We start from the raw sequence: 22,694 nt of genomic DNA, 5'->3' as shown, positions 1-22,694 counted from the left end.
GACCAGAAAAGAGATAAAGCGACGTAGCGACTGAAAAGTTTGGAATGTCTTTAAATCATGAAAATATTATGAAAGAATAAATAATGTCGCGCCACGCCGTCCTTCGATCGAGAGCACATTTTTCATCTGGACTTTTTGCGTTTGTTCGTTTTTTTATACCCTCGATTGTATCGGTTTTTAAATAAGTAGCTAATCAGCATGAATCAATTGGTATCACTTCATATCACGGGCAGCGAATAACGAAATTTTGTCATTCATCATTGGTATAGTGGTTATTAAAGGTTTAGTATTCTTGAAAGGACAGGAGTGGAACAGAATGAATACGATCGGTCAAGTAATGTACACAAAATTTACTCTTCACTTTTCTTCTGTTAATAGAAAGTTAGATGTAAATATATCACGCAGATTAACACATCCGCAGTTTCAGTGATAATCAAGAAAAGTAAGAATAATGGCTGATATTAGGTTCCTTCGAACATACCTACTGATAGAAGAAGGTTCCTACGAGAAAAGTGGAGGGTGAGAACAGGAGAATTTTTGGTAGGAAATGTACGTAGTAGGTAAGTATCTACGCACGTTTTTACATCAGGGTTATGGGAGACGTTGACGTCCTCCAAACTCATTTCTTCTGCCAGCTTAGTAAAGTCCCAAAGCTTGAGCGTCGAATCAAGTGATCCTGATACCAGGATATTACCATCTCTACTGTAACAAAGACAGTGTATCGTTGCCGTGTGGCTAGCCAATGCAGCAACTAAATGTCCGTGAGCCAGGTCCCAAATCAACACCCGGCTGTCTGCACCCGCTGTCGCCAAAAACCGACCCTCGGCCGAAAAAGCCAAAGAATATATCGGAGCTTTATGGCCTGTCATCAAGCGCACCTGAGTGCCATTTACACAGTCCCAAAGTCTTACTGTTCTGTCACTCGATCCTGTTGCAACGTAGTTTGAATTTGGGTGAAACTGAACTACCTGTAAATACAAACTGGATAATCTCAAATTGTTGACATAATTATGGCTTACAGGGAATTCCTAACGTGATATGTCCGGCTTGATTATGAAATAACTTACATCGACATCAGAATAATGGCCTGCAAATATGCGAAGAGGTTGGTGAGCATCAGTTGCCCAAAGCCTGGCAGTCTTATCATGAGAGCCAGTTGCAAAGTAGTATCCATGAGGTGAAAATCGGACAGACCAGACCGGGAATAAATGACCCTTGTAACAGACTACGCATGTCCATGTGTGGAGTGACCACAATCTAACTGCAATACATGAAAAAGCCATTCAAAATCATCTCTATTGAGAATTTGCGACGATAAGCAGAATATTGCTATACCTGTTGTGTCCTCTGAAGAGGAGAGTAACAAATTCCTATCAGGACTGAACGACAAACTATAAACTGGCCCGCTGTGTCCATACAAAGTACGCGACGATTCGGCTGTCCGATCGTCCATCATTCTTACCAATACATCGTCTAAAAGAGTGATTAAAATTAGTTACATAGACGGTAGCCATTTTCCATCATTTTAAGATTAACGTGAGAATTTGAAAGTGGAACATAACAATACTGACCAGCTTCGCGGTCGATGTCTTGCAGTTGGTCTCCGCTTTTCATTAGCCTCAATTTTTGCGGTACCAAACTCCAAACCTTGACCGCTGAATCACTGAAACCAACTGCTAACAAGCTCGAGTCTTCGGCTACTTCCGCGGCAGTCACGCTGAAAATCGAATAAAATCATGCAACATTACTCATCAGATCGATTATTAGTACATACTATGCTTCCGTTAAGAGTAGTGTTGGTATTGAGTCGGCATAGTTGATGTTCGTGTTAAAGTACAATACATCTTAGTGTTGTTGTACCACAAGGATCGAAAAAGTTCAGCATACTCACCCATGGATTGAATTCAACACAGTATAGAAGCATATCGATGGAAGGCTGTCCGGGCCCAAAATTACTCTCTTGGAAGCCTCCCTTAATGCTTTTATTTTTTCCATCTTATCTGCATCTTTCAGATTAGGTAGTGGCATTCTTCCAACCGGAGGTGCATTGGGATCTGACTTAGTTTTTTTGGAGAAAAGCGGATCTTTCTTAGCCTTCTTCTTTTTCGGTTTGTCTCCACCTTCTCCACCTGCGTCATCTTCCTCTTCTTCCGCTGGTGGGACACACTGAATATCTGGTTCTTTCAAAAGTCCGTAGTAGACTTTTGCTTTGTTATCTATGAAATAACCATAGAGTGCCATTATTTCGAATTAGTCGAAGAGCGCAAAAAGCAATCTAATGTAAAATCTCTACAAGTTTAGAGTCTACCTTGCCGGGTGGCTTCTCCGACTATAGCACCTGATGTAGCTTCTATTTGTTGTTTATTTCGCGCTACCCCTTCATACATATCAAAGTAAAGATGTTCCTGGATAATGTTGAGCAGCACGCTATGCTTTTTTTCCTGAAGATGACGTTTTAGAATAGAGAGAGTGTCACGTGACATCCTTATAATGAATTGGTTAGATCTGTAATAAAATAATCTATAATTGTAATGGTGTTTGAAAAAACTTTTTGCTGACAGACGGATCACAATCCTTACTTGAAAGTATCGGTGAGCTCGTTACCAGCCATTTGTTCTCGCTTTGTTACATTAGATAATTTTTTCAAATCCTCTTGATAGTATTCCTCCAGGTTCCCACTGAACTTTTTGATGAACTGTTTTGCTTCTCCAGAATGATTGTTGTACACAAGTTCCAGGTACATGTGTACTAGGACTGGATATAATATCGTGCCCAGTTCATGCTAATTTTTTCATCGGTGCAGAATTACAAACCAATCAAATGACATTTTATTGGGATATCAATGAAGCATTAGAGAAAAAAGTGAATATCACACCTTGTAAATATCCAAGGCTCCTTCAACAAACTTTTTTAGTTCGGTGTAAGCTTTTTCATAAAGAGCTGGGTCACCTTCGCTTTTGTAAGCAGATAAAACACTGCTCACTTCGGATTCGGTTTGTTGACTGTCCTCTGCCGATATATCTGTCAGATTTGCTTCCTTCCTGAATAAATCCTCAGTGCCCTGTAAAATTTAAAATAAACATCCAACTTTCCGTCTGTACACGGGGTGTTCTAAGGGACAGCCAAATTGCAATTTCAAAGTTCTAAGGTTCATAGATTTTCAAGATCTGATTCCACTAACTCATGAATGTACAAATATTTTGAAAATTGTTGATTTTATTCGAGTTGTGGCAGCCAGGAGTAATAACCGATCGTATTACAAACCAATCCTGCATTGTGATGGAAATCAACGGGTGTAAGGGTACAGACGCATATTTGTTTACGTTCGAAGGCAGTTTGAGGTTAAGTCCAATTAGAGCAAACTTTGATGTCAACCTACCTTCAAATTGTATTTTCTCAACAGTTGCAAAACCGCAAGCATCGTACTTTTATCATTATCCATGGTCTGGCCTGTTTTATCAGTTACTCGTCAACGGACTAATATTTAGACTGTATTAACAGCGGACGAGGCCATCGGAATTCATCTCAACGGTCGACGATTGCGTACTAACTTCTAATTATTTCACTGCCCTCTCCCCACGCCATGGCCAATTTGATGTTTCTTTCCTTCATTTTATAAACAGAAGTCACGCACAATACGCGGCACGATCAGTATGTACATACGTACGGTAATACCATTAGTACGGTATCATCATTAAAAATTCCACGAATATGGCTTCCCCAGCGCCGAAATCGCCTGAACAATCAGAGAGGACACGAAAATATGACCGTCAATTGAGGTTCGTATACTTTGTACTTGAAAAATATGAATTGGTGGTTATCTTCCGAAATATTGCAACTAACTGGAATGATCAACAGATTGTGGGGAGATCATGGACAAGCTTCCCTAGAAGGAGCACATGTTTGTCTTATAAACGCGACTGGGCTAGGAACTGAGATTTTGAAATCCCTTGTACTGCCTGGAATTGGGTCCTTCACAATTGTGGATAGTAAGAAAGTCACAGATGACGACATTGGTACTAAGTGAGTTTTGCTGCATTTTTAATCCTGAAGTGCTTGCTTGACAATAAATGTTGTTACGATACTATTGGCTTTACTCTGTTCCTAACGCATCATATTATAGACTTAGTTCAATAAAAGATTACAACTAATGTAATGTGATTAGTTTTTTCCTTGATATAGAGAGCATAGGAAAATCTAGGGCTCAAATTGCCACACAAGCGTTGCTAGAGCTGAACTCTGATGCAAGAGGGGATTATGTCGATGAGGGACCCGAACAAATTTTATCTAACAGCCCAGAATTTTTTAATAACTTCACCGTCGTCATCACCACTGCACTACCAGAAAAGTATGAGCAATTTTTTTTTAAGAACTGTGGTTCAATAAGCTTGTTTAACTTTTTCAGGAGCCTGATACTATTATCTAAAATACTTTGGGACTTGAATATACCCCTGATAGTCTGCAGAAGTTTAGGGTTTGCTGCATACATGCGAGTACAAGTTAAGGAGCACACTGTAATGGAAATGCATTCAGATAATGAGACTCCAGATCTACGTCTAGACAACCCTTTCGAGGCATTGAAAAATCATTTTGATTCAATAAACTTGGATGAAATGGATTTAAAAGATCATGCACATGTTCCTTATGTTGTAATACTTTACAAGTATCTTGAGAAATGGATACAGAAACACGGAAATGTCCCGAAAAATTATAAAGAAAAACAGCAGCTGAGAGACATGATCAGAGGTGGGATCAGAAAGGATGAGCATGGCAATCCTATTGACGAAGAAAATTTTGAGGAAGCGATAAGAGCTGTGAACACAAGTGTTGGCCACAGTGCCGTGCCTGCCAGTGTTATGGAGGTTCTTAATGATGACTGCTGCATCAATCTTACTGCAAAGGTAACATCTTTATACATATGTATATATTGCTCCAAGAAACCAGATTATTTTTCAATAACAAAGCAGGTTTGAGGTAGTAAGAACGAGCGAATCAAAATAAGAACTGGAACTTCAATAAACAAGAATAGAATAAAAAAAAATTGCTGATTATCTATCGAAAACTATCGCAAGATGGTAAATTTAGTCAAAAATGCAAAGAAATCTGTTGTGAAATAAGTGATGGAAAATCGTATTTCAAAATAGGTATGTTGTTTATCATCAGACGTCCGACTAATCATCGTTATGATCGTATAATGTTTTAGATTCGTTCGACGATGTAATCTCAAAAAGTTTTATTTATAATATGACTAAAACATAAATATGAAGAGCGTAGCACGTCAACGTTACAATATACATATGTATACATGTACATCTATATTACATAGTATCTAACAGGGTAAATCGGGACTGGCATGACAGGGTGAATTATGAATCTTTCATCTTTTGTCCCTTCATGGTAGAATCTTTTTACTATACAATCCAAAACCAAAGTAGTCGATTTGAGTTTTTTTTATGCTTGTATGGGCTTGAGGAGGAATTTTTAATTGCATCCGATTTGCCCAAATTTGGCCCAAATTCCAATATGAATTGGCATAGTCTGGCTTGCTCATTTTTCAGAGTCATTCTTTTTGGATTATTGCCAAGGCTGTGAGAGATTTCATGGAGAATGAGGGCTCAAATTTGCTACCTCTCAAAGGCGCCGTTCCGGACATGACTGCAGACACGGAAAAATATATATCACTACAGCAAACGTGAGTTTTATCGGGATACTGAAACTGATAATACTATTTCGAATTTGAATCCATGCACAGATGAGAGTTATTTTAGGTATCACAAACAAGCTGCCGCTGATTCGGAAGCAGTGTGGAGAAGAACGTTTCATTTACTTAGGCAGCTAGGTCGTCCATCAGATGCAATAACGGAAAAGGATGTGAAATTATTCTGTAGACACGCCTCGGATATTCATGTTCAGCGAGGAACGTCTATAGCCGATGAATACGACCCAAAAACTATAAACGCTAGCAAAATATGTGAGCTGCGTACTCCTTTTGTCCCTCACCCTCTAAGCTCCTCTTCTGAAGGATTACTTATATCGTTTCAGCTCAAAGTTTGGAAAATCCAGAGAGCTTGATGGTGTACTACGTCGTGCTTAGGGGTATTGAGAAATTTCAGAGCGAGTACAATTCCTATCCCGGCGAATTCGATGATCACGTTGAACCGGATATCGTGAAACTGAAGGTAAATGAATAACGCTTTATCACGAATTAATTCGATTTAGGTTATTGTGTATTTCTAGGCTTGTATCTCAAAACTGCTTGCCGAGTGGGGCTGTGGACCTTTGGCTAAGGATGACTATGTTCATGAATTTTGTCGATATGGAGGAGCAGAGCTGCATTCCGTATCAGCATTTCTAGGTGGGTTAGCTGCACAAGAGACCATTAAATTTATCACTCATCAGTACAGGCCGATTCATAATACTTTCATACATGATGCGGTCACATCAAATTCTGCTAGCTTCCTCTTCTGATCGAGCGTTCATAATGTACGTGTGTCATGAAATCCCACTATAATTATGTAATTGAAGTAGCTACTTCTATAAATTGATGATAATTGGGTGACCTAGGGTGGACCATGGATCGCAGACTTGTATGAAAAAAGATTTTATTAGCTATGAACAATTTCATTTCGCTTCAAGATAATTTGGTTGACCAGTGACACAAGTTGATGATATTATCGTTTCTCTGTGTAATAACTTAAATTAGAATACATTGGTAAATTGGTCTGAGAGTATAAAACACTGCTTGGTGATTCACCGACGTGGATTGAAGAGAAAAAAATACTTCTTCACTTGCTTCAAAATTCTCATTGGATTTGGGTAAACCCTTATCGCCTGCCTCTTCCTCTGCCTCGTCCTCCGCGGCCGCCACGCGCTCCCCTTCCACCACGCCCTCGTCCTCTAGCAGCGCCTAGTCGAATGGCAAAATTAGATGATTGAAATTGTTTGGTCGTAATAATAACTGGAAAATATTTATAAGTACCTCGAGCAGCCTCTTTCTTCTTGGCCTTGGCCTTGGGTGTGTCGTCTACAAGCAGAGTTTCCAGAGGTAGGGAATCTGGAAGGATGTAGTATCTAATGTTGTTTCCTCTCAAGCTCAATGTATCGAGTTGTACGGGATCTCGGTTCTTAATCGTCATTTTGACAGTTTTCAGGTGAGTGTTCATCGCGACATCAACACCTGAAGCACAAGTTCAGAAATAAAATGCCATTTCAGCCTCTGACTGGTTATTAGACATCAACGTAGGTTGTGTTTACAAACCTGTGATTGTCCCGTGCACTTGTGTGCCATTTTTCAGTTCTATCGTAACCGTTTCATGGCTGAGTTTCATCAAAAATCTGAAAAAAATGCCATAATTTCATATTGTATCATCCCACTTTTCCTTAAACGTAAGCGTAGCGTCCCTATGAGAAAATTAGGTTAAGACTCATATTGTGAGGCTCCGCAATTGTAACTATTGACTCGATGAAGGTAATAATGCAACCGAATTTACGATAGGGACAGGATCGTCATTATCATTTGATATGTTCTACCGTTTACCTCACTAATTTCATGATGCCGATGGATTCTTTCAATAATTTCACAAGTACCGGTACACCATGAACATTGTTTCGAACGTAGCGCTATTCAGTGGCGTTGATTCTTCGAGTTAGTGCTGACGGATGGGGTATTCCGAATAGTAGGTATTCATTTTCTTCCACTGTTTAGCAGGCGGGCAAGTACAGGGAACGATTGCCTAGGGCTGGCAATCTGACGGTTCAGCGCATCAGGTATATTATCGGTATACGGTATACTGTAGCTATTGCGTGCGTGTTACCATCTCAGAGCATACATTGTATAGACAAACGTCTATATATTCTTATTCTAGGTCCATGCACAGGTACCTGGCGTATTGAATGTAAAACGGTAATGCAAAGTAATGACGCAGCGTGGACGTACGTACGTAAATCGGTCTATGGTGTTTGGTTAGAATTTCCCAAGGTTTGTTACAATTTGTTCATTAGCTTGGAAACGGAACCGTAAATTTGCAATATTAACGAGCAGAGTGATATTTTCAGTCATTCTTTCAGCACCAAGCAACCTAAAGAGTGGAAATGTGTTTACAAATGTGATAATTAAAGGTTAACTTGGGTTTTTCCTAGCAGTTTTCAAATTAATTACACTTTGTCGCCCTAGCTGTATTTTTCGTACGAATCATCCAATACTCATACGGATCTACTTCCCAAAACATTGATGATAGATTCCTCATTTTTTGAATTTCTTCCATAGACAATTGAGAAGACCACTTTCCATCCTTGACAATGTCTGAAAAGGAATCTGATGGAAGTCTACCTGAAAAAGGCTCACATGCTAAAACCAGTGACAATGAAATAGAGGATAAAAATCAGGGAAGATGCAGTAAACGTAAGATAGATGATGAAAACCATCATGCAGACCGTGATAGACGTACCAATAGGAGCGACTCAAAGTATTCCAGAAAAAATAACGGGGGCAGAACCAGCAGAGATAGAGACAGACATCATGACTGTGACCGTGACCGAAACAGAGGCAGAGACAGAAGGCGACCTCGAAGCAAAAACAAGGATAGAGTTGATAGAAGTAGTGAAAGATATATTACTCATGAAGAAAGTGATAATTTCTTCAGAAGAGAGCGGGAAAGACATTCAAACCAGGATGCACCACTACGAAGATATTGGAGTACTGAGAAAAAAAATAGTGATCAATATTGGAATAAGTACCCAACTAATAAAGATGAACGTATTGGACAGCGTTTTTATGGAGGTCGACACAAAGAGAGAAACGAATCATCAGACCGTGCATTTGAGGATAAGGAAAATAATGACAAAGTCCCTCGCAGAGATAAAAACGATGATACTGGCAATGGTAAACAAGAGCGAATCACACCTGCTGAAAAACGGACCGTTGACTTATTAACATCACGCACCGGGGGTGCTTATATACCTCCGGCTAAGCTTCGTATGATGCAGGCGGAGATAACAGACAAATCAGGGGCTGCTTATCAACGAATTTCTTGGGAAGCGTTAAAAAAATCCATTCATGGTTACATCAACAAAGTCAACACCAGCAACATTGGACTAATCACTAGAGAATTGCTCCACGAAAATATCGTCAGAGGACGAGGGCTCTTAGCACGGTCTATTATCCAGGCACAAGCTGCTTCTCCCACTTTCACTCCTATCTATGGAGCCCTAACTGCTGTTATCAACTCAAAGGTACTCTTGTTGTTAATAATGGTCAACTTTGCAGCGAGTGTTGATGATATCCGTTCAAATAATGTCACTGAATCTTCATTTTTTTTTGTTAGTTTCCAAATATAGGCGAATTGCTGCTTAAGAGACTTGTAATTCAATTCAAGCGTGGGTTTCGCAGGAACGACAAAGCCCAATGCATATCATCTGCCACATTTATTGCCCATCTGATTAATCAGCGTGTAGCTCATGAAATCTTGGCCTTGGAAATATTGACCTTATTGGTTGAAACCCCAACTGATGATTCGGTCGAAGTAGCTATTGCATTTTTAAAAGAGTGTGGTATGAAACTTACTGAGGTCTCCAAGAAGGGAATAGAAGCCATATTTGAAATGTTGCGTAACATATTGCACGAAGGTCAACTAGACAAAAGGGTAAATTTGTAAAGCAGTGACATGTAACTCAGTTCATTATACCTTTCACTTGAATCAAATTTTTATCGCAATCATCTCTACAGGTTCAATATATGATAGAAGTTATGTTCCAAATAAGAAAAGATGGGTTCAAAGATCATGAAGCTGTTATCGAAGAGCTTGACCTTGTTGAAGAAGATGACCAGTTCACCCACCTAGTAACATTGGATGAAGCAACTGATTCTCAAGACATATTGAGTGAGTGTACATTAAATTAAAATAATCGTAGTGTGAACGTAATGGCGATGTAAATTTGCTTGACTAAAAATGCAAATGAATGTGATTTTTTAAATAAGATGTGACGTAAATGTAGAGATGTCTTTCAGTTGAACATATATCTTTCTATGTTGGTAGAAACATTCAGGATTCTCGTTAGTTGATCAAACATACCTTTTCAGATGTTTTCAAATTCGATCCGGATTATATTGCAACTGAGGAAAAATACAAGGCATTGAGTAAAGAAATTCTTGATACTGACAGCAGTGGCTCGGAAGGTTCTGGAAATGAAGAAGAAGATTCTTCAGACGAAGAAGGCAGTAATGCTGCAGGTGAATTTTCGGCAAAGATACATAAATTAGGTATTTTTAAAAAGTTTGCCTTTCTAACAGAAAAATTTCTTCAGGGCGACACTTAATATAAGCAAATGTCGTCCATTTCTCTCAAAATCAGTAAACATAAATCTCTGTAAAGTGTCTTATATTGAATTCAGCACAACCTGATAAATATCTGGGAATAATTCAAACATGATCTTTGTAGGAGAATCAAAAGAAGATGTTATAGTTGATAACACGGAGACCAATCTCACCGCTCTTCGTAGAACTATTTATCTGACTATCCATTCTTCACTTGATTTCGAAGAGTGTGCTCACAAATTGATGAAAATGCAACTCAAACCTGGACAAGAAATTGAACTGTGTCACATGTTTCTGGATTGTTGTGCCGAAATGAGAACATACGAAAAGTTCTTTGGATTATTAGCTGGGGTATGTATCTGGGGAACCTGTGATATTTCTTCTTTAAATTAAATGAATTTGAAGTGTAGCTAGTCTCGAACACCTTTGTGACGTACAATTCTGATTTTTTATTTCCAGCGTTTCTGTTCAATTAATAAAATTTACGTGACACCATTTGAGCAAATTTTTAAAGACTCATACGACACTATACATCGTTTGGATACAAACAAACTGCGAAATGTATCTAAATTCTTCGCGCATCTATTATTCACGGATTCCATATCTTGGGAAGTTTTATCTTGTATAAAACTGAATGAGGAAGACACGACCAGCTCTAGCCGCATCTTCATAAAAATTTTGTTCCAAGAATTATCAGAATATATGGGGCTTTCAAAACTTAATCAACGTGTTAAAGATGTGTAAGTACATTGCAAATATTGTTGTCTAAACACTTTTGTTTATTTGCCAGTAGCATTGAGAGTCTGTTTCAATAGCGCATTAAGTTCTTGAGTTCTTTTACCATGTAGTAATCTTATTTTGATCAATTTTCCGTTTATCCTACAGAACATTGCAAGGAGCGTTTGAAGGTCTCTTTCCAAGAGATGATCCAAAAAATACAAGATTTGCCATCAATTTTTTTACTTCCATTGGACTCGGAGGTCTAACGTAAGTAGATTTTTGCATAATTCATTACCCCAACTTTATAGATGGTTTCTGAAATCGCAAACTCAGTCTTAAGTTCAACCACACAGCTATTGTTACGATTACATTACTTCCTTTCATTACTAAACCGGAATCAAAGATTGCAAAAGCGTAATACTTTTAGTTTGGTGTATTTGGTTGTATTTAATTATTCGTAAGAACTTCTCACGCTGCTAAATTGATTTGCTAATCCAATTTTAGAGACGAGTTGCGAGAACATTTGAAATCTCGACCAAAACCTGCTGTTGTGCCACAATTTGTTGAGGTCAAAGAAGAGTCTTCTAGTTCTAGCAGTTCATCCACGTCAAGTTCCGAATCGTCCAGTTCCGAATCATCATCTGAGAGCTCTGGTCTGTAATTACTGCAACATAATCAAAAATTTTTTACTCTAATACAACTATTGTGACTGCTAGTTATTGAAAATCATTATTACCCGCCATCGATTACCTAATATCAAGTACTGTTTTGGTATTTAGATTCCTCAGACTCTGATGATAACCGAAAAAAGAAAAATGTCAAAGGAAAGGGTAAAAAGAAGAAAAAAGATAAATTCTCAAAGCCTCAAAAAAAAGTGAAACAAAAAGGACAAGTGGTGAAAGATATTTGGGATATAGACACAGAAAAAGGCCGTGTAAGTAATGCTCGTGAAAAAAATGAAAGACACAAAGATACCAATAGGAAGCCAGAAGATGGAAAATATCAGTCAAAAAAATCGGATAGCATAAGACGGCACGAATCGCACAGGAGTAGACAAGGTGAGAGTGACGACCGTGATCAAGAAGGTGTGCAAAAAGAGAAGAATAACAAACACAGGAGGCACGAAGATCGGTGAATTTGTATTTTTTATACATAGATATATAATTAATCTCTGCACTCTGTAAATTAGTTTTAAATTTTTCAAGCGATTTGAAAGTGGCAATTACCTAATATGCTTGTCGCACTTCGTATCCGAACGTAAGTACTCGATAATTTTTTCCAAAATAAAGTTACGAAATAAATAGACGAAGAATGTCGGTTGCTCATATTTCAATCTATTATCACATAACGGGAATCTCTTCGTATGTAGCAGCAGCAAGTTGGTCTAGAAGACCTCTGAACGTCTCTATGCAGACACCCCCTGTTCCATCTTTCTTGAGACCCTCGTTCCATATCACATTGAAACTATCACCAGGAAAGTTCACTCCTCTATTTTCAAAGAGCGATCGCATTTCTTGTCCGTTGCAGACCTGTAAAACGTGGTCAATATCTTGAAAAACACGGTTACCTCATTAAGTGAGATTTGGATGCTTACCCTGAAGAAGTCAAGGTGACTTAGACCTTTTTTAGTGAAAATGTTTGGCGAAATGAGGGTCAACACAGATGTTTGATCACCGAGATGTTCTCTCTCAAAATGAGCTCCTCCAAATGGAACAACAGCGTATTGCACATCTACTCTCTCTGCACTGAGTCCTGCAGCGCGACAAACTGGACCAAAAAGTTAACAAGTCGTGTTGAATTTTTAACTGTCTAAATCAGTTAAAATGCTTTTGTTCAAGTGTTAATTTGGACTACTCTTTAAGGTATTTCTAAATTAAAACAACGCACATTTATCCTTTTGTATGTACGCATCGCTGAAGGTGTCTTCATAGGTAGAGGAATAATTTTGGTGCTCTTGGGAAATATCTGAAACGACCAGATGCACTGATTTGTAATATACTTTACTGTGTGTAAACGGATTTTCTCTCTTCAAAACTACCATTGATTTTAGGCAACAGTGGAAAGTCACATTTCCAGCTCAAAATATCGGCGATATCCTTATAACGGACTTTACCATCTCTAATCAAATTCAAACTGTTCAACAAAGTTTCAAACATTCTCCTGTCCGGGTGAATTCGGAAGGTTCTTAAAACCGAATATATTCCTTCCATTGTCATGATTTGGGTTTCATTCTACACGAAACAGACTTTCTCTCACAATCAAGTAAAATTCACATACTCAAGTTTAGCTACTAAGATTTTCGTCACATCAATAGATATAAGTCTTTATACCACTCACTTTATCGTAGAGTACAAAAGTTTGATACAATTCCGCGAATGAAAATGCACGTTTTTTTAAACGAAGCCTTAGCATATTGATGTGCTCTAAACAACATTTTTGTTCCAACTTGTCGGAATTAGGTGAAAAGTTTCTTAACAATTCGCTGACACCATCTGATTCAAGCTCACTAACTTTGCCAAACGTACGTCCCTCCAACAACGGGGCTGTATCAGTTCGGACCCTGCATGAAAATATTGCAGAACACCTGAATCTACTCACAATAAATGAAATATTTTGCTATCGATAGTCATCAAATGCATTAATTGGCATGGGTGGTCTACTTCCTTGCGTTTACTCCTGTTTTCTCGGGATCAGTTAATGGATTAGAGCCAGCTATTTTCCGATACAATTTATAATTGGAAACTTCAAAGAATAAGCAACTATTGTGACAATCTTTACGTGCTACAAGAATATGTCAATTACACTGCTCGCCCAAGACCAGATAGAGTATTTTCTAAGAAGTTGGCTTGGAGCATGCTAACGGTTGAAGCTACATCTTGGTTGAACCATCTCATTGATTGCTTCATTCGACTGCCTAGTTTGTCTGCTTTAGTTCTTTTTCCATAGGTAGAATTTTTTCTGAATGGCTCAACATACCTATCCGTAGTTAGTATGATGCAATCAGTAGAGATATTGTAGTATAACATATTGGTATTATACCCTCCTCATGAAATATCTCACTCTCGATTGACTTGTTCCGAAGGATAATAAGCGTTGTGGCTTTTTCTATACAGTCTGTGACCAACACGAGACTCCTTCAAAATTTCGGCTGCAGTTTTCTGTGGGTTCACTAGCTCGGCTGCTGTTTCATCTATAAGATTTCTTATGTCGATTCATTTTGATTTGGGGGTTTGTCCCATTCATTAACTTTGAATCATTGAAGAATTATTATAGATGGTTATTAAAATAATTATTGCCTACTGGACTTGTTGGATTTGCCAAAAACTGTTTGTATTGGATCCATGCCATCCGGTAAGTTTGGCGTTTGATCAGAAATTTTTCCAACTTCCTTTTTCCAATAGCTACTCATAGCTGTTTCTTTTAATTCCCCAATCAACGATTGAAACGGTGTTTGCTTGCGCATCTCTAAACACGACTTGACCTTAATGTAATTAGTTAATCAATTTGTGTGCAATTTCTAGGCAAAATGGTACACAACTGAAGCACATCTACTGAAATCTCTGAAATATTATAGGTATACCCCTGTGTAAATGCCAGAATTAGCAGACCCAATTCGTGATGAAAAATTCAAATCAATTTCTTCATGTTTGTCTCGAATACGGAGCTTCGATTTTAATGCATCTACAGCATCTTGGAGTTTGTAATCTTTGAAACATTCTTCCAGCTCTTGGCCCAACATGACAAGTCCTGCCTACATTAGATGAATTTAAATTTAATCGGTAGACTACAAAAAGTAAATACCATGAAGAATCAGACATTAAGTAGTACTGTCAACGAATTCAGACCTTCGTTGGTACCGTTGACCACTGAACTGTTGGTACTGACCAGTACCAATATTCGACTATTCTGTATACGTTAGTTGTATGGAATGCTATCCACCCAACAATATGATTTTACCACAAATGACTATGCCACTTGATCAACCATTGTAGTAATCAAATTTTAAAATCGTTCAAACAGTGTATCAGTAATACATCGAATTATCACTGAATCACTGAGCGATAATGTTTTTACTAGTAGATCTATTAATGTGCATGATAGGAATTCGGAGAATGTGACATTGTTAGTAGTGAACAGTGACTCAGAATTGAAAGGGTCTGATTATGAGACGCTAATTCCAGGAAGAATCAATTTCTCCTGCACTCTCCTGCAAAGGACTCTCCTGCAGGATCAAGTCATATGATATAATAACACTTGAGAAATGAATGGAAAATAAGGCCCAGCTTTTCAAATCAAAAGCCAACTGATTAAGTAAAAGAAAACGACTCTTGCAAGAAGTTGAAAAACGGAACGTTTACGATACGGGTCTTATCTCTGGATGATAGTCCGTCCTTTTATAATGTCCAATCTGCTTTCGGATATCATCGTATTGGAGTTGAGATATTTCCTTGAACATTTTAGTTCCTGAACTCTGTTAAATCATATAAATCGAGGTGATTGATTTCTCTTGAATTTAATATTTTTCTACTGCATCGGCGTTATTGCGTTTGAAGCTAAAACTTATCAGGAACAAAGGAGTTTTGGAATTTTTACGGAAATAACAGTCAAATCCAATCTCCATAACAAGTCAACAATTGGCTAAGATGGATCCCGCAAAGTGAAATCTCGGTTAATAAATCACAAATTAAATTAAGTACCCTCCACGTGAGGTTTTTTTTTTCAAAGATGATAATATTATAGGATAAACGTTGAGTTGATCCATGTCGAATGGTGATTGGCAATCATCGTCGGCCATTTTGACGGGTATGTTCGTGAATAGTGGAGGAGGGTGCGCTGCTCAAGCGAGTGGAAGAGTAAAAGGGAAGTGAAGTTGGTAGATCTCCAAAAAACCCCTCTGTTTATTAAAACTTGCTTGCATTCCTTTTACGTGTGTCAAACCAAACAAACAACCTAACAACTGGTAATAATATCATCCATTTAAAGTACTATAATCAAATTTCATCCACCCCCAAAAGTGTCCGTTAAAACTCCAATTGCGCGTTGTGCCTACAGACAGTGTCATCTCAATCCCGTTAACGTAGGTTAGGCTCAAGATAATCTCGCCAGCATAAAGTTTCTTCGTATGTAGTTTTTTTTTTCGCATCTATCAGCCACCGATATAATCAGTGTAATTGGTTGCCCTCTCTCGTCAAGCTCCACAGTTCACCTACCCGAAGAATGCAGGCGATTAAACAAATTATTTTCTTACCGAACATACAATAATTACCGACCAACGACAACTCTCCGCGTCGTACTTACAACTCTCGAGAACTGTCACAAGTTTGCATGTAATATACATACCTACATATCAATACGTACGTACATTCATATAGATATACACGAATAAGCGTATACATTATTCATCGTCCAACACACGTTCTTTGCTGGTGTCATTCCAGTGTAAAAAAACACGTATTATCTGCATACTTCTACTTGTAAAGACACACGTACGTACGGCAACATACTCTGTAATACACATGTGCATGTAGTACATACCTATACACTCATATAGTACACGGTATAACTGTATCTGTAATGCTATGGGCAAACTGCATTCGGAGATTGTCACTCTACAATATGACGATCTTTCTAATGTTTTGCTTCCGGCCTTCGACCTTTAGACGATAATAAAATAACGTCAAAAGAATTAGGATCTTCGTTTATTTACCTACGATAACGATAAATTAATGGTTTATTGTACATTTCTATTCGTGTTGGAAAAATCAGAAAGGCAGTGGTTGACAGGTTCAGTACTCCAGTTGGCGTTCATGTTAGTCTCAGTGCTGTATCAATTGGGTGGGTGTTTTCACTTGAGTTACAGAAATCGAGCTCGTGACTGACGTTATGTGTGATTCAGTTCGGTGCGTGCGTGTATGTGAATTAGCCCACGTCGTATGGGTAATTCTCTCTCCCTTTTCCCCCCTTTTTTCCTCGCCGTTGCCTCTTTCCGCTTCCTCTCTTTTCCTCCCCTCATCCTTGTTGCCTCCTACTCCAGTCCCCTCGAACGACCGTCATCATGGTAGCAGCGCGTTCGTGCAGAACCTTGTGTTGTATTATTTCTGTTTACTAATGAAATTATTTGGAGTGCAGTTTGTTCAATAACGTGTTTAATAACGAGATTGTTGTGATAAAAACATCTTCAGCCAAGTAACTTCGATGGGATTGATAAAATTAATATGAATTTCAAAAGAAATTCGTTTCGTTCAACGTTTAAATAGTTTGGGTTACACCTGTTCTCTCTCTCTTTCGCCCTCTCTCTTCTTCCAAAGAGACAGAATTTTTAGTCACCAAGTACAGATAACGGAAATTAATAACAATACTTATCGTAGTCCTCAACATACGACAGAATTCAAAGTGCTTTGAGGATTACAATTCTCTTTGTTGAAAATACACCGTTCTATCATTTTTAATTATTTTGATTCCTAACGCTCTTTATTTGATTTATTTATCTGGTAATAATTCCATCAGTAAGTCTACTTCATATTCTCACTACACACATTGTGCCTGATTTCACCAATTCAATGATTACATTTTTCAACTATGAATGAAACTTCACTCTCAGTCAAATACATATATTCTTATTTATCATTGATAAATTCAAACGCTGAAATGAATTCAAGTGACACCAGTCAAATTGGACATCAGCCTTGTATTGTTTTACACTTACTTGGATTTTTTTATAAATTGAGATAAACAGATAAAAAATTTTACATTTCCCTCGCTTAATTTATTTATAGTACATTCACGTAGCAATAACTCTGTAAACTGACTTATCTGCAAATTATGTTCACTTTTGCTTTCAGTTGAAACACCCAGCTGATTGCGTGTTATTTCATAGCTTATTTTATACCCATATCTTTCTGTGTTCATTTGACGAAATACCTTGAATTGAGAATTTAGGAGTAACATAATTTGTCAGTCATTTTGTCAAGTTTTTGAATATTTGATGGACTCAACTAGAGTATACTCGTACTCACTCACTTTATGATTGGCAAAATAATTGAAACTAATACAGCATGCGAAACACAGCAAAACTTCATTAGACTCTTTGTAGAAAACTGATGTACAGAATTAGACGTTTCTATTGCTTCAAATCCAAGTCCCAATTATGTTGCAACATTAGTCATACTAGGAAAACTGATTGGCAAGTTCCTCTTTGGCAAAAATCAAAGACTGTGATGCAAGGCTTTCATCACGACAAGTGGTTACTTTGTTTTCCTTAATCTTGATGTGTCTCACTTCTCATCCATTTGATCTTGATGGTGAAACCCTTTGGACAAATAATTTTGAGGCATCTTCTATTCTAGATTTTATCTTGCAACTTTCATCTAGTTTTTAGAGCTATAGCTTGCTTATATATCGAGTTTGATCTCTTGTAAAAGCATTGCCACTCTTCTCTGTGTGCTAAAAAAAAAAAATGTGATTGCTTGTTATGACTGACGAGACAGATAAGCTTTTATCATGTAAATGCATATTTTTTAGTAATAACTGCTCCGTGGTCAATCATCTGAAAGAGGTAGAATGTTAACTTGTAGATTGACAACAACCCAAGATGTAGAGCTTATATACATAGATCGCTAACCGTTGTCTCCATGTTCCGGTATAAATTTAAACATTCTTGAAGCCCTATTGTTACTGTTTTATACTGCGGCATAACTTTCTTCTTGAAGCTTTGTTTGGATAATAGCTTTCTGAAGCCTTACATTGACATGTCCAGCAAAACTCTATTTTCTTTCATTGAGAAAACCATGATACTCGTTGTAATGATTTATGTTATTCAATGTATTGAATTTACCTTGAATATTACGTTCCTGAAAAAATTGATTTGTGTTGAAGATTTAGAATATAATTAGCCTGATAATCTTGGAGTCTACAATTACTGTTCATGAAGATGCTAGAACTTTAAAATATATGAAAGGCACTTTTTTGTAAAAATTCCTTATTATTTGAATACGAAGGTGATAATATATATTCTGTTAAAGGTCACCATGGCTAGCCGGAGTACGGCCCAAAGGCCAAACGGTTCAACTCAAGGCAAAATCTGCCAGTTCAAATTGGTATTGCTGGGTGAATCTGCTGTTGGCAAATCTAGTCTGGTACTGAGGTTTGTTAAGGGTCAATTTCACGAATATCAAGAAAGTACGATAGGAGGTGAGTACAAATTAGTGATAGAGAATGCTTGAAGTTGAATTTTTTGATACTCAGTGGTACGTGTAGGCATAAACATGTCCAATTGGTCCTCTTGTATTATGAAAACTCGCCAGAAAATATAAAAACAGTCATAAATATATAGACATCCTAGATACTAATAATTATCTACAACACATATTTATTAACCAGGACACTGTTATATAGTTCTACTTATTTGCATCATTGTGTGATTCAACTAATGAAAAAATGTAACTCTTCCAATATCAAGATCACATATATATTCTTGATTCTATTCCTACTTGTTATCATAAATGCACATAATTGACACAATACACATACATATATTTTAACAGTATTTAATCATTGAAGAAACAATCTAAATTTTTCAGCTGCTTTCCTTACACAAACAGTATGTTTGGATGACACGACTGTGAAATTTGAAATATGGGACACTGCTGGGCAGGAACGTTATCATAGTCTTGCTCCAATGTATTATCGTGGAGCGCAGGCAGCTATTGTTGTGTATGACATAACAAATCAGGTATAAAAATCTTCTGTTTCATAAAAATTCATGGAACTGCTGAAATATTACTGTAAAAATTATTCAATGGATTAATATGAATAGGATACATTCGTACGTGCTACAACGTGGGTAAAGGAGCTACAACGGCAAGCTAGTCCAAACATAGTAATAGCACTGGCAGGTAATAAATCGGATTTGGGTAACAAAAGAGTCGTGGAATTCGAAGAGGCTCAAACTTATGCCGATGAAAATGGCCTTCTCTTCATGGAGACCTCTGCTAAAACAGCCATGAACGTCAACGATATATTTTTAGCTATTGGTAATTCAATATACTGATAAAAACATTACTGCTATCAAATCTATCATGTGCATGCCTATTTATTTCATGCGTTCTCTGTGCTTCATGTATAAAACTAAATAACAAGTTATCAAAACTATTCTGTGCCACTCTATTTGATGACTTAAAAAGCGAATGAAGGTTTACTTCATGTAAAGTATGTAACCGTGAAATAAATTTTTCAGCTAAGAAGCTTCCAAAGAATGAACAAACCGGTAGTGCGGGCACCAGTGGACAAGGTCGCCGATTAGTAGAAACAGACGGACAGAAGACGACCGCTAGCAACTGCTGCAAGTGATTTTTCACAAACCGTACGTCTAATTTATATAAAATTGTTGCATATTTTTGTTGTAGCCAATTCTGAAATGCCTCTTGGAATCTGCGAAGCCACCGAAAATTATTTGTACATTGCATTTATGTTATTTAGATACATTTTTGTAATATAATATCTAATAAGATGGTTGAAATTTTTTCATGGCGATAAAAAAAATGTTTTTCCTCGCAGAGAATACCGACGTAAAAATGCCTAAAAAAAAATTACACAAATATTCTGTCAACAAGGTCCGGAATACTAATAGTAATAAATATTAGGTACCGATTTTTCATTATTGAAGATTGATGTACCTCAAAAGCTGTTATGATCCAATTATGGTAGGGGATGGTATGTTCATCTACCATCTGTGTTGTGATTTCAAGTTGCACAGTCAGCTTTTTCGTAACTACAAATGAAGTTTAGATTCTATTCTGCGCATTTATTTTAACCGACATACCTATCTCTATCAAGTGCCAACTGATACAAATTAAAAATAATTTTTAATCTTTAAAAATATTGTTATCTTTATTTATTTATGTTTTTAGACTCATCTATTATAATCTTGAATTCCATATTCCATTCAATCAATGAAACAATATTCGAAATGATGATCGGTAAAAATTAAAACGGATTTGGAAAAATTCAGTCTAAAAATATATTTGGTACGACAATAAGCAGTATCCATTCATTATCTACCATCAAGAAGTTGCGCGTATCTGCATATTTATAGCAGAGAGATCCCACGATAAATTAATTATTTTCATATTTGTGGTAGATATTGTAATTGCATGAATAGGTGACGTCATTGCAGTCAAACAAGTAGCTTTTATCGATAGTGAGAATGAGAATGTATATAGTTATTTCCTGAATTTTTCCATTGTTCTTTCAATAATTGCTAGGAAAAGGTAATAATTGATATTCTCTACCATGTGAAGAATGCTGCATAGTGCAAAAAGATCGTTGGCAATTTCAACAGAAATCCTGATATGTGGTATCTACGTTACAGATATGTACCATATTCAGCAAAGATAAACACACGGCGTGAATGTGTCTGCAATGAGTGGAAAATACGCAAGGAGAATGCTACTATTATAAAGAATGGGATGTGGGCTATGCGCATGTGAGCATACAGACATTCGCTCGAGTGATCAGCTTAGCACCGGGGCTGGCAAAAAAATCCTTCAACATCGTCAGCTGCATCAAGTTTAAAAGTCGAACCGCGTTGAATCCCATTCATAATCCTAGTAGTAATGGGTGGTGTTCGTTATAAATATATAAATATATATAAATAAATACATTATATTATAAAAATCATATAGGTGATATCATATGTGTAATAAGTAATAATGATAATGATACAATTAATTACATCAATGGTAATAACACCGATGACATTTGGGCACGCAACAGATCATATAAAATAGTGGGGGGGGGGGCCATTCCTGCTGCTATTAATTATATATTTTCTTTATTAGATTGTACCGTGTATAACACTCATCTACTCTGAAATATATTGTATATTAATTTGATTGGTGAATCATGATAAATTATGAATTATTATACCAGGAAGAAAATAAACTTGTGAATATTATAATAATTGTGCAATGCGTGCTTCTTATCATATAGCATATTATGTAGCTTCGAGAGTAATTTATTAAAACTTTACACTAACTACACGTATGTCGGCTAATTACCCTTGTTATTTTATCTGATGTTGCAACCCCTGTACCATTGTTCCTTTACACAAATCGAAAATGTCAACTATTTTGCTCAAACTACTTTAATGTCCCCAATTAATCTGAAGTCGAACGAAAATTTTCTCAGATTTTCTAACTGAACTTTAATCCATAGTGTTTATCTTGTATATTTATCGAATCAACTATCCATTTACAACATTTTCATCATTGGTCATGCATGTCATCTGTTGAGTACATTTCACTTATAAAAATCACCATTTAGCCATCGAAAACTGAACCGAAAGCTTTTCAAGAAGCAAGAGGAAGCTTATCAAGTTGGCTATTTTTCATATTAGATGATTTAATATCAACGATAATTCTGATTCAGAAGTAACTCACAAATTGTATTCTTTTGCAGAACTGGAATATTCATAGCAGGTATCTAGTATTGACTACCGTTCCAATGGGATACAATTACTAATTTCAAATGGAATGTAGAAACAAATACTTTGAATTGCTAGAACTATATGTTTTACAGACTCTTCTTGATTAGGTATTAATAGATCTTGTTTTTCTTTTCTTTAAAGATTCACACTTACTTTCAAATCTGTCAATGTGAACAT

At 37.0% G+C, this 22,694-nt stretch overlaps 6 protein-coding genes and 1 long non-coding RNA gene across 16 annotated transcripts; 3 read left to right on the top strand and 4 right to left on the bottom strand.

Annotated features, from left to right (window-relative positions):
* Positions 1 to 335: 335 nt before the first annotated feature.
* LOC105688295 (transcription initiation factor TFIID subunit 5) lies at positions 336 to 3,593 on the bottom strand. Its single transcript, XM_012404450.3, has 9 exons — positions 3,380 to 3,593; positions 2,876 to 3,061; positions 2,580 to 2,782; positions 2,309 to 2,505; positions 1,892 to 2,216; positions 1,572 to 1,717; positions 1,336 to 1,473; positions 1,068 to 1,261; positions 336 to 968 (listed from the first exon to the last, which is right to left on the bottom strand). Exons 1-9 carry the CDS (start codon positions 3,440 to 3,442, stop codon positions 462 to 464), a joined length of 1,959 nt encoding a protein of 652 aa, XP_012259873.1. The 5' UTR covers positions 3,443 to 3,593; the 3' UTR covers positions 336 to 461.
* Positions 3,594 to 3,638: 45 nt separating this feature from the next.
* LOC105688296 (NEDD8-activating enzyme E1 regulatory subunit) lies at positions 3,639 to 6,736 on the top strand. Of its 4 annotated transcripts, XM_048653550.1 has the most exons (9): positions 3,639 to 3,779; positions 3,859 to 4,023; positions 4,166 to 4,348; positions 4,406 to 4,901; positions 5,559 to 5,692; positions 5,769 to 5,971; positions 6,043 to 6,179; positions 6,238 to 6,483; positions 6,565 to 6,736. In XM_048653550.1, exons 1-8 carry the CDS (start codon positions 3,712 to 3,714, stop codon positions 6,466 to 6,468), a joined length of 1,617 nt encoding a protein of 538 aa, XP_048509507.1. In that variant the 5' UTR covers positions 3,639 to 3,711; the 3' UTR covers positions 6,469 to 6,483; positions 6,565 to 6,736. The 4 variants fall into 4 exon arrangements, with proteins under 4 accessions (XP_048509507.1, XP_012259874.1, XP_020709378.1 ...); XM_012404451.3 differs by having other exon boundaries at positions 6,238 to 6,736; XM_020853719.2 differs by lacking the exon at positions 6,565 to 6,736 and having other exon boundaries at positions 6,220 to 6,361.
* On the bottom strand, positions 6,586 to 7,695 carry LOC105688299 (probable small nuclear ribonucleoprotein Sm D1). Its single transcript, XM_012404455.3, has 4 exons — positions 7,538 to 7,695; positions 7,259 to 7,335; positions 6,980 to 7,177; positions 6,586 to 6,907 (listed from the first exon to the last, which is right to left on the bottom strand). Exons 1-4 carry the CDS (start codon positions 7,549 to 7,551, stop codon positions 6,825 to 6,827), a joined length of 372 nt encoding a protein of 123 aa, XP_012259878.1. The 5' UTR covers positions 7,552 to 7,695; the 3' UTR covers positions 6,586 to 6,824.
* A 152-nt stretch (positions 7,696 to 7,847) lies between these two features.
* Positions 7,848 to 12,337, top strand: LOC105688528 (pre-mRNA-splicing factor CWC22 homolog). 4 transcript variants are annotated; one of them, XM_012404919.4, is made up of 10 exons: positions 7,848 to 7,978; positions 8,267 to 9,231; positions 9,324 to 9,641; positions 9,725 to 9,878; positions 10,079 to 10,258; positions 10,437 to 10,663; positions 10,772 to 11,052; positions 11,198 to 11,299; positions 11,537 to 11,685; positions 11,812 to 12,337. In XM_012404919.4, the coding sequence occupies exons 2-10, from the start codon at positions 8,299 to 8,301 to the stop codon at positions 12,165 to 12,167; spliced, it is 2,700 nt and encodes an 899-aa protein (XP_012260342.2). In that variant the 5' UTR covers positions 7,848 to 7,978; positions 8,267 to 8,298; the 3' UTR covers positions 12,168 to 12,337. The 4 variants fall into 4 exon arrangements, with proteins under 4 accessions (XP_012260342.2, XP_012260347.2, XP_020709382.2 ...); XM_012404924.4 differs by having other exon boundaries at positions 7,866 to 7,978; positions 10,079 to 10,228; XM_020853723.3 differs by lacking the exon at positions 7,848 to 7,978 and adding an exon at positions 8,059 to 8,118.
* Positions 11,479 to 15,389, bottom strand: LOC105688222 (EF-hand domain-containing family member B-like). The gene is made up of 11 exons (XM_048654314.1): positions 14,613 to 15,389; positions 14,333 to 14,513; positions 14,093 to 14,222; positions 13,835 to 14,008; positions 13,707 to 13,791; positions 13,370 to 13,648; positions 13,071 to 13,263; positions 12,920 to 12,997; positions 12,627 to 12,799; positions 12,259 to 12,561; positions 11,479 to 11,696 (listed from the first exon to the last, which is right to left on the bottom strand). Exons 1-10 carry the CDS (start codon positions 14,769 to 14,771, stop codon positions 12,373 to 12,375), a joined length of 1,641 nt encoding a protein of 546 aa, XP_048510271.1. The 5' UTR covers positions 14,772 to 15,389; the 3' UTR covers positions 11,479 to 11,696; positions 12,259 to 12,372.
* A 437-nt stretch (positions 15,390 to 15,826) lies between these two features.
* LOC110117139 lies at positions 15,827 to 16,983 on the bottom strand. Its single transcript, XR_007277931.1, has 2 exons — positions 16,740 to 16,983; positions 15,827 to 16,537 (listed from the first exon to the last, which is right to left on the bottom strand). It is a non-coding gene; the product is annotated as an uncharacterized LOC110117139 (long non-coding RNA).
* Positions 15,837 to 22,075, top strand: LOC105688346 (ras-related protein Rab-5C). Of its 4 annotated transcripts, none has more exons than XM_012404540.3 (6): positions 15,837 to 15,992; positions 19,054 to 19,222; positions 19,612 to 19,763; positions 19,848 to 20,064; positions 20,268 to 20,393; positions 21,402 to 22,075. In XM_012404540.3, exons 2-5 carry the CDS (start codon positions 19,060 to 19,062, stop codon positions 20,378 to 20,380), a joined length of 645 nt encoding a protein of 214 aa, XP_012259963.1. In that variant the 5' UTR covers positions 15,837 to 15,992; positions 19,054 to 19,059; the 3' UTR covers positions 20,381 to 20,393; positions 21,402 to 22,075. The 4 variants fall into 4 exon arrangements, with proteins under 4 accessions (XP_012259963.1, XP_048509512.1, XP_020709416.1 ...); XM_048653555.1 differs by lacking the exon at positions 15,837 to 15,992 and adding an exon at positions 16,607 to 16,867; XM_020853757.2 differs by lacking the exon at positions 15,837 to 15,992 and adding an exon at positions 17,199 to 17,218.
* Positions 22,076 to 22,694: the final 619 nt, after the last annotated feature.

Source organism: Athalia rosae, chromosome 4 (assembly GCF_917208135.1).
Source record: "Athalia rosae chromosome 4, iyAthRosa1.1, whole genome shotgun sequence".
NCBI lineage: Eukaryota > Metazoa > Arthropoda > Insecta > Hymenoptera > Athaliidae > Athalia > Athalia rosae.
This window is presented reverse-complemented; position numbering and strand designations above follow the sequence as displayed.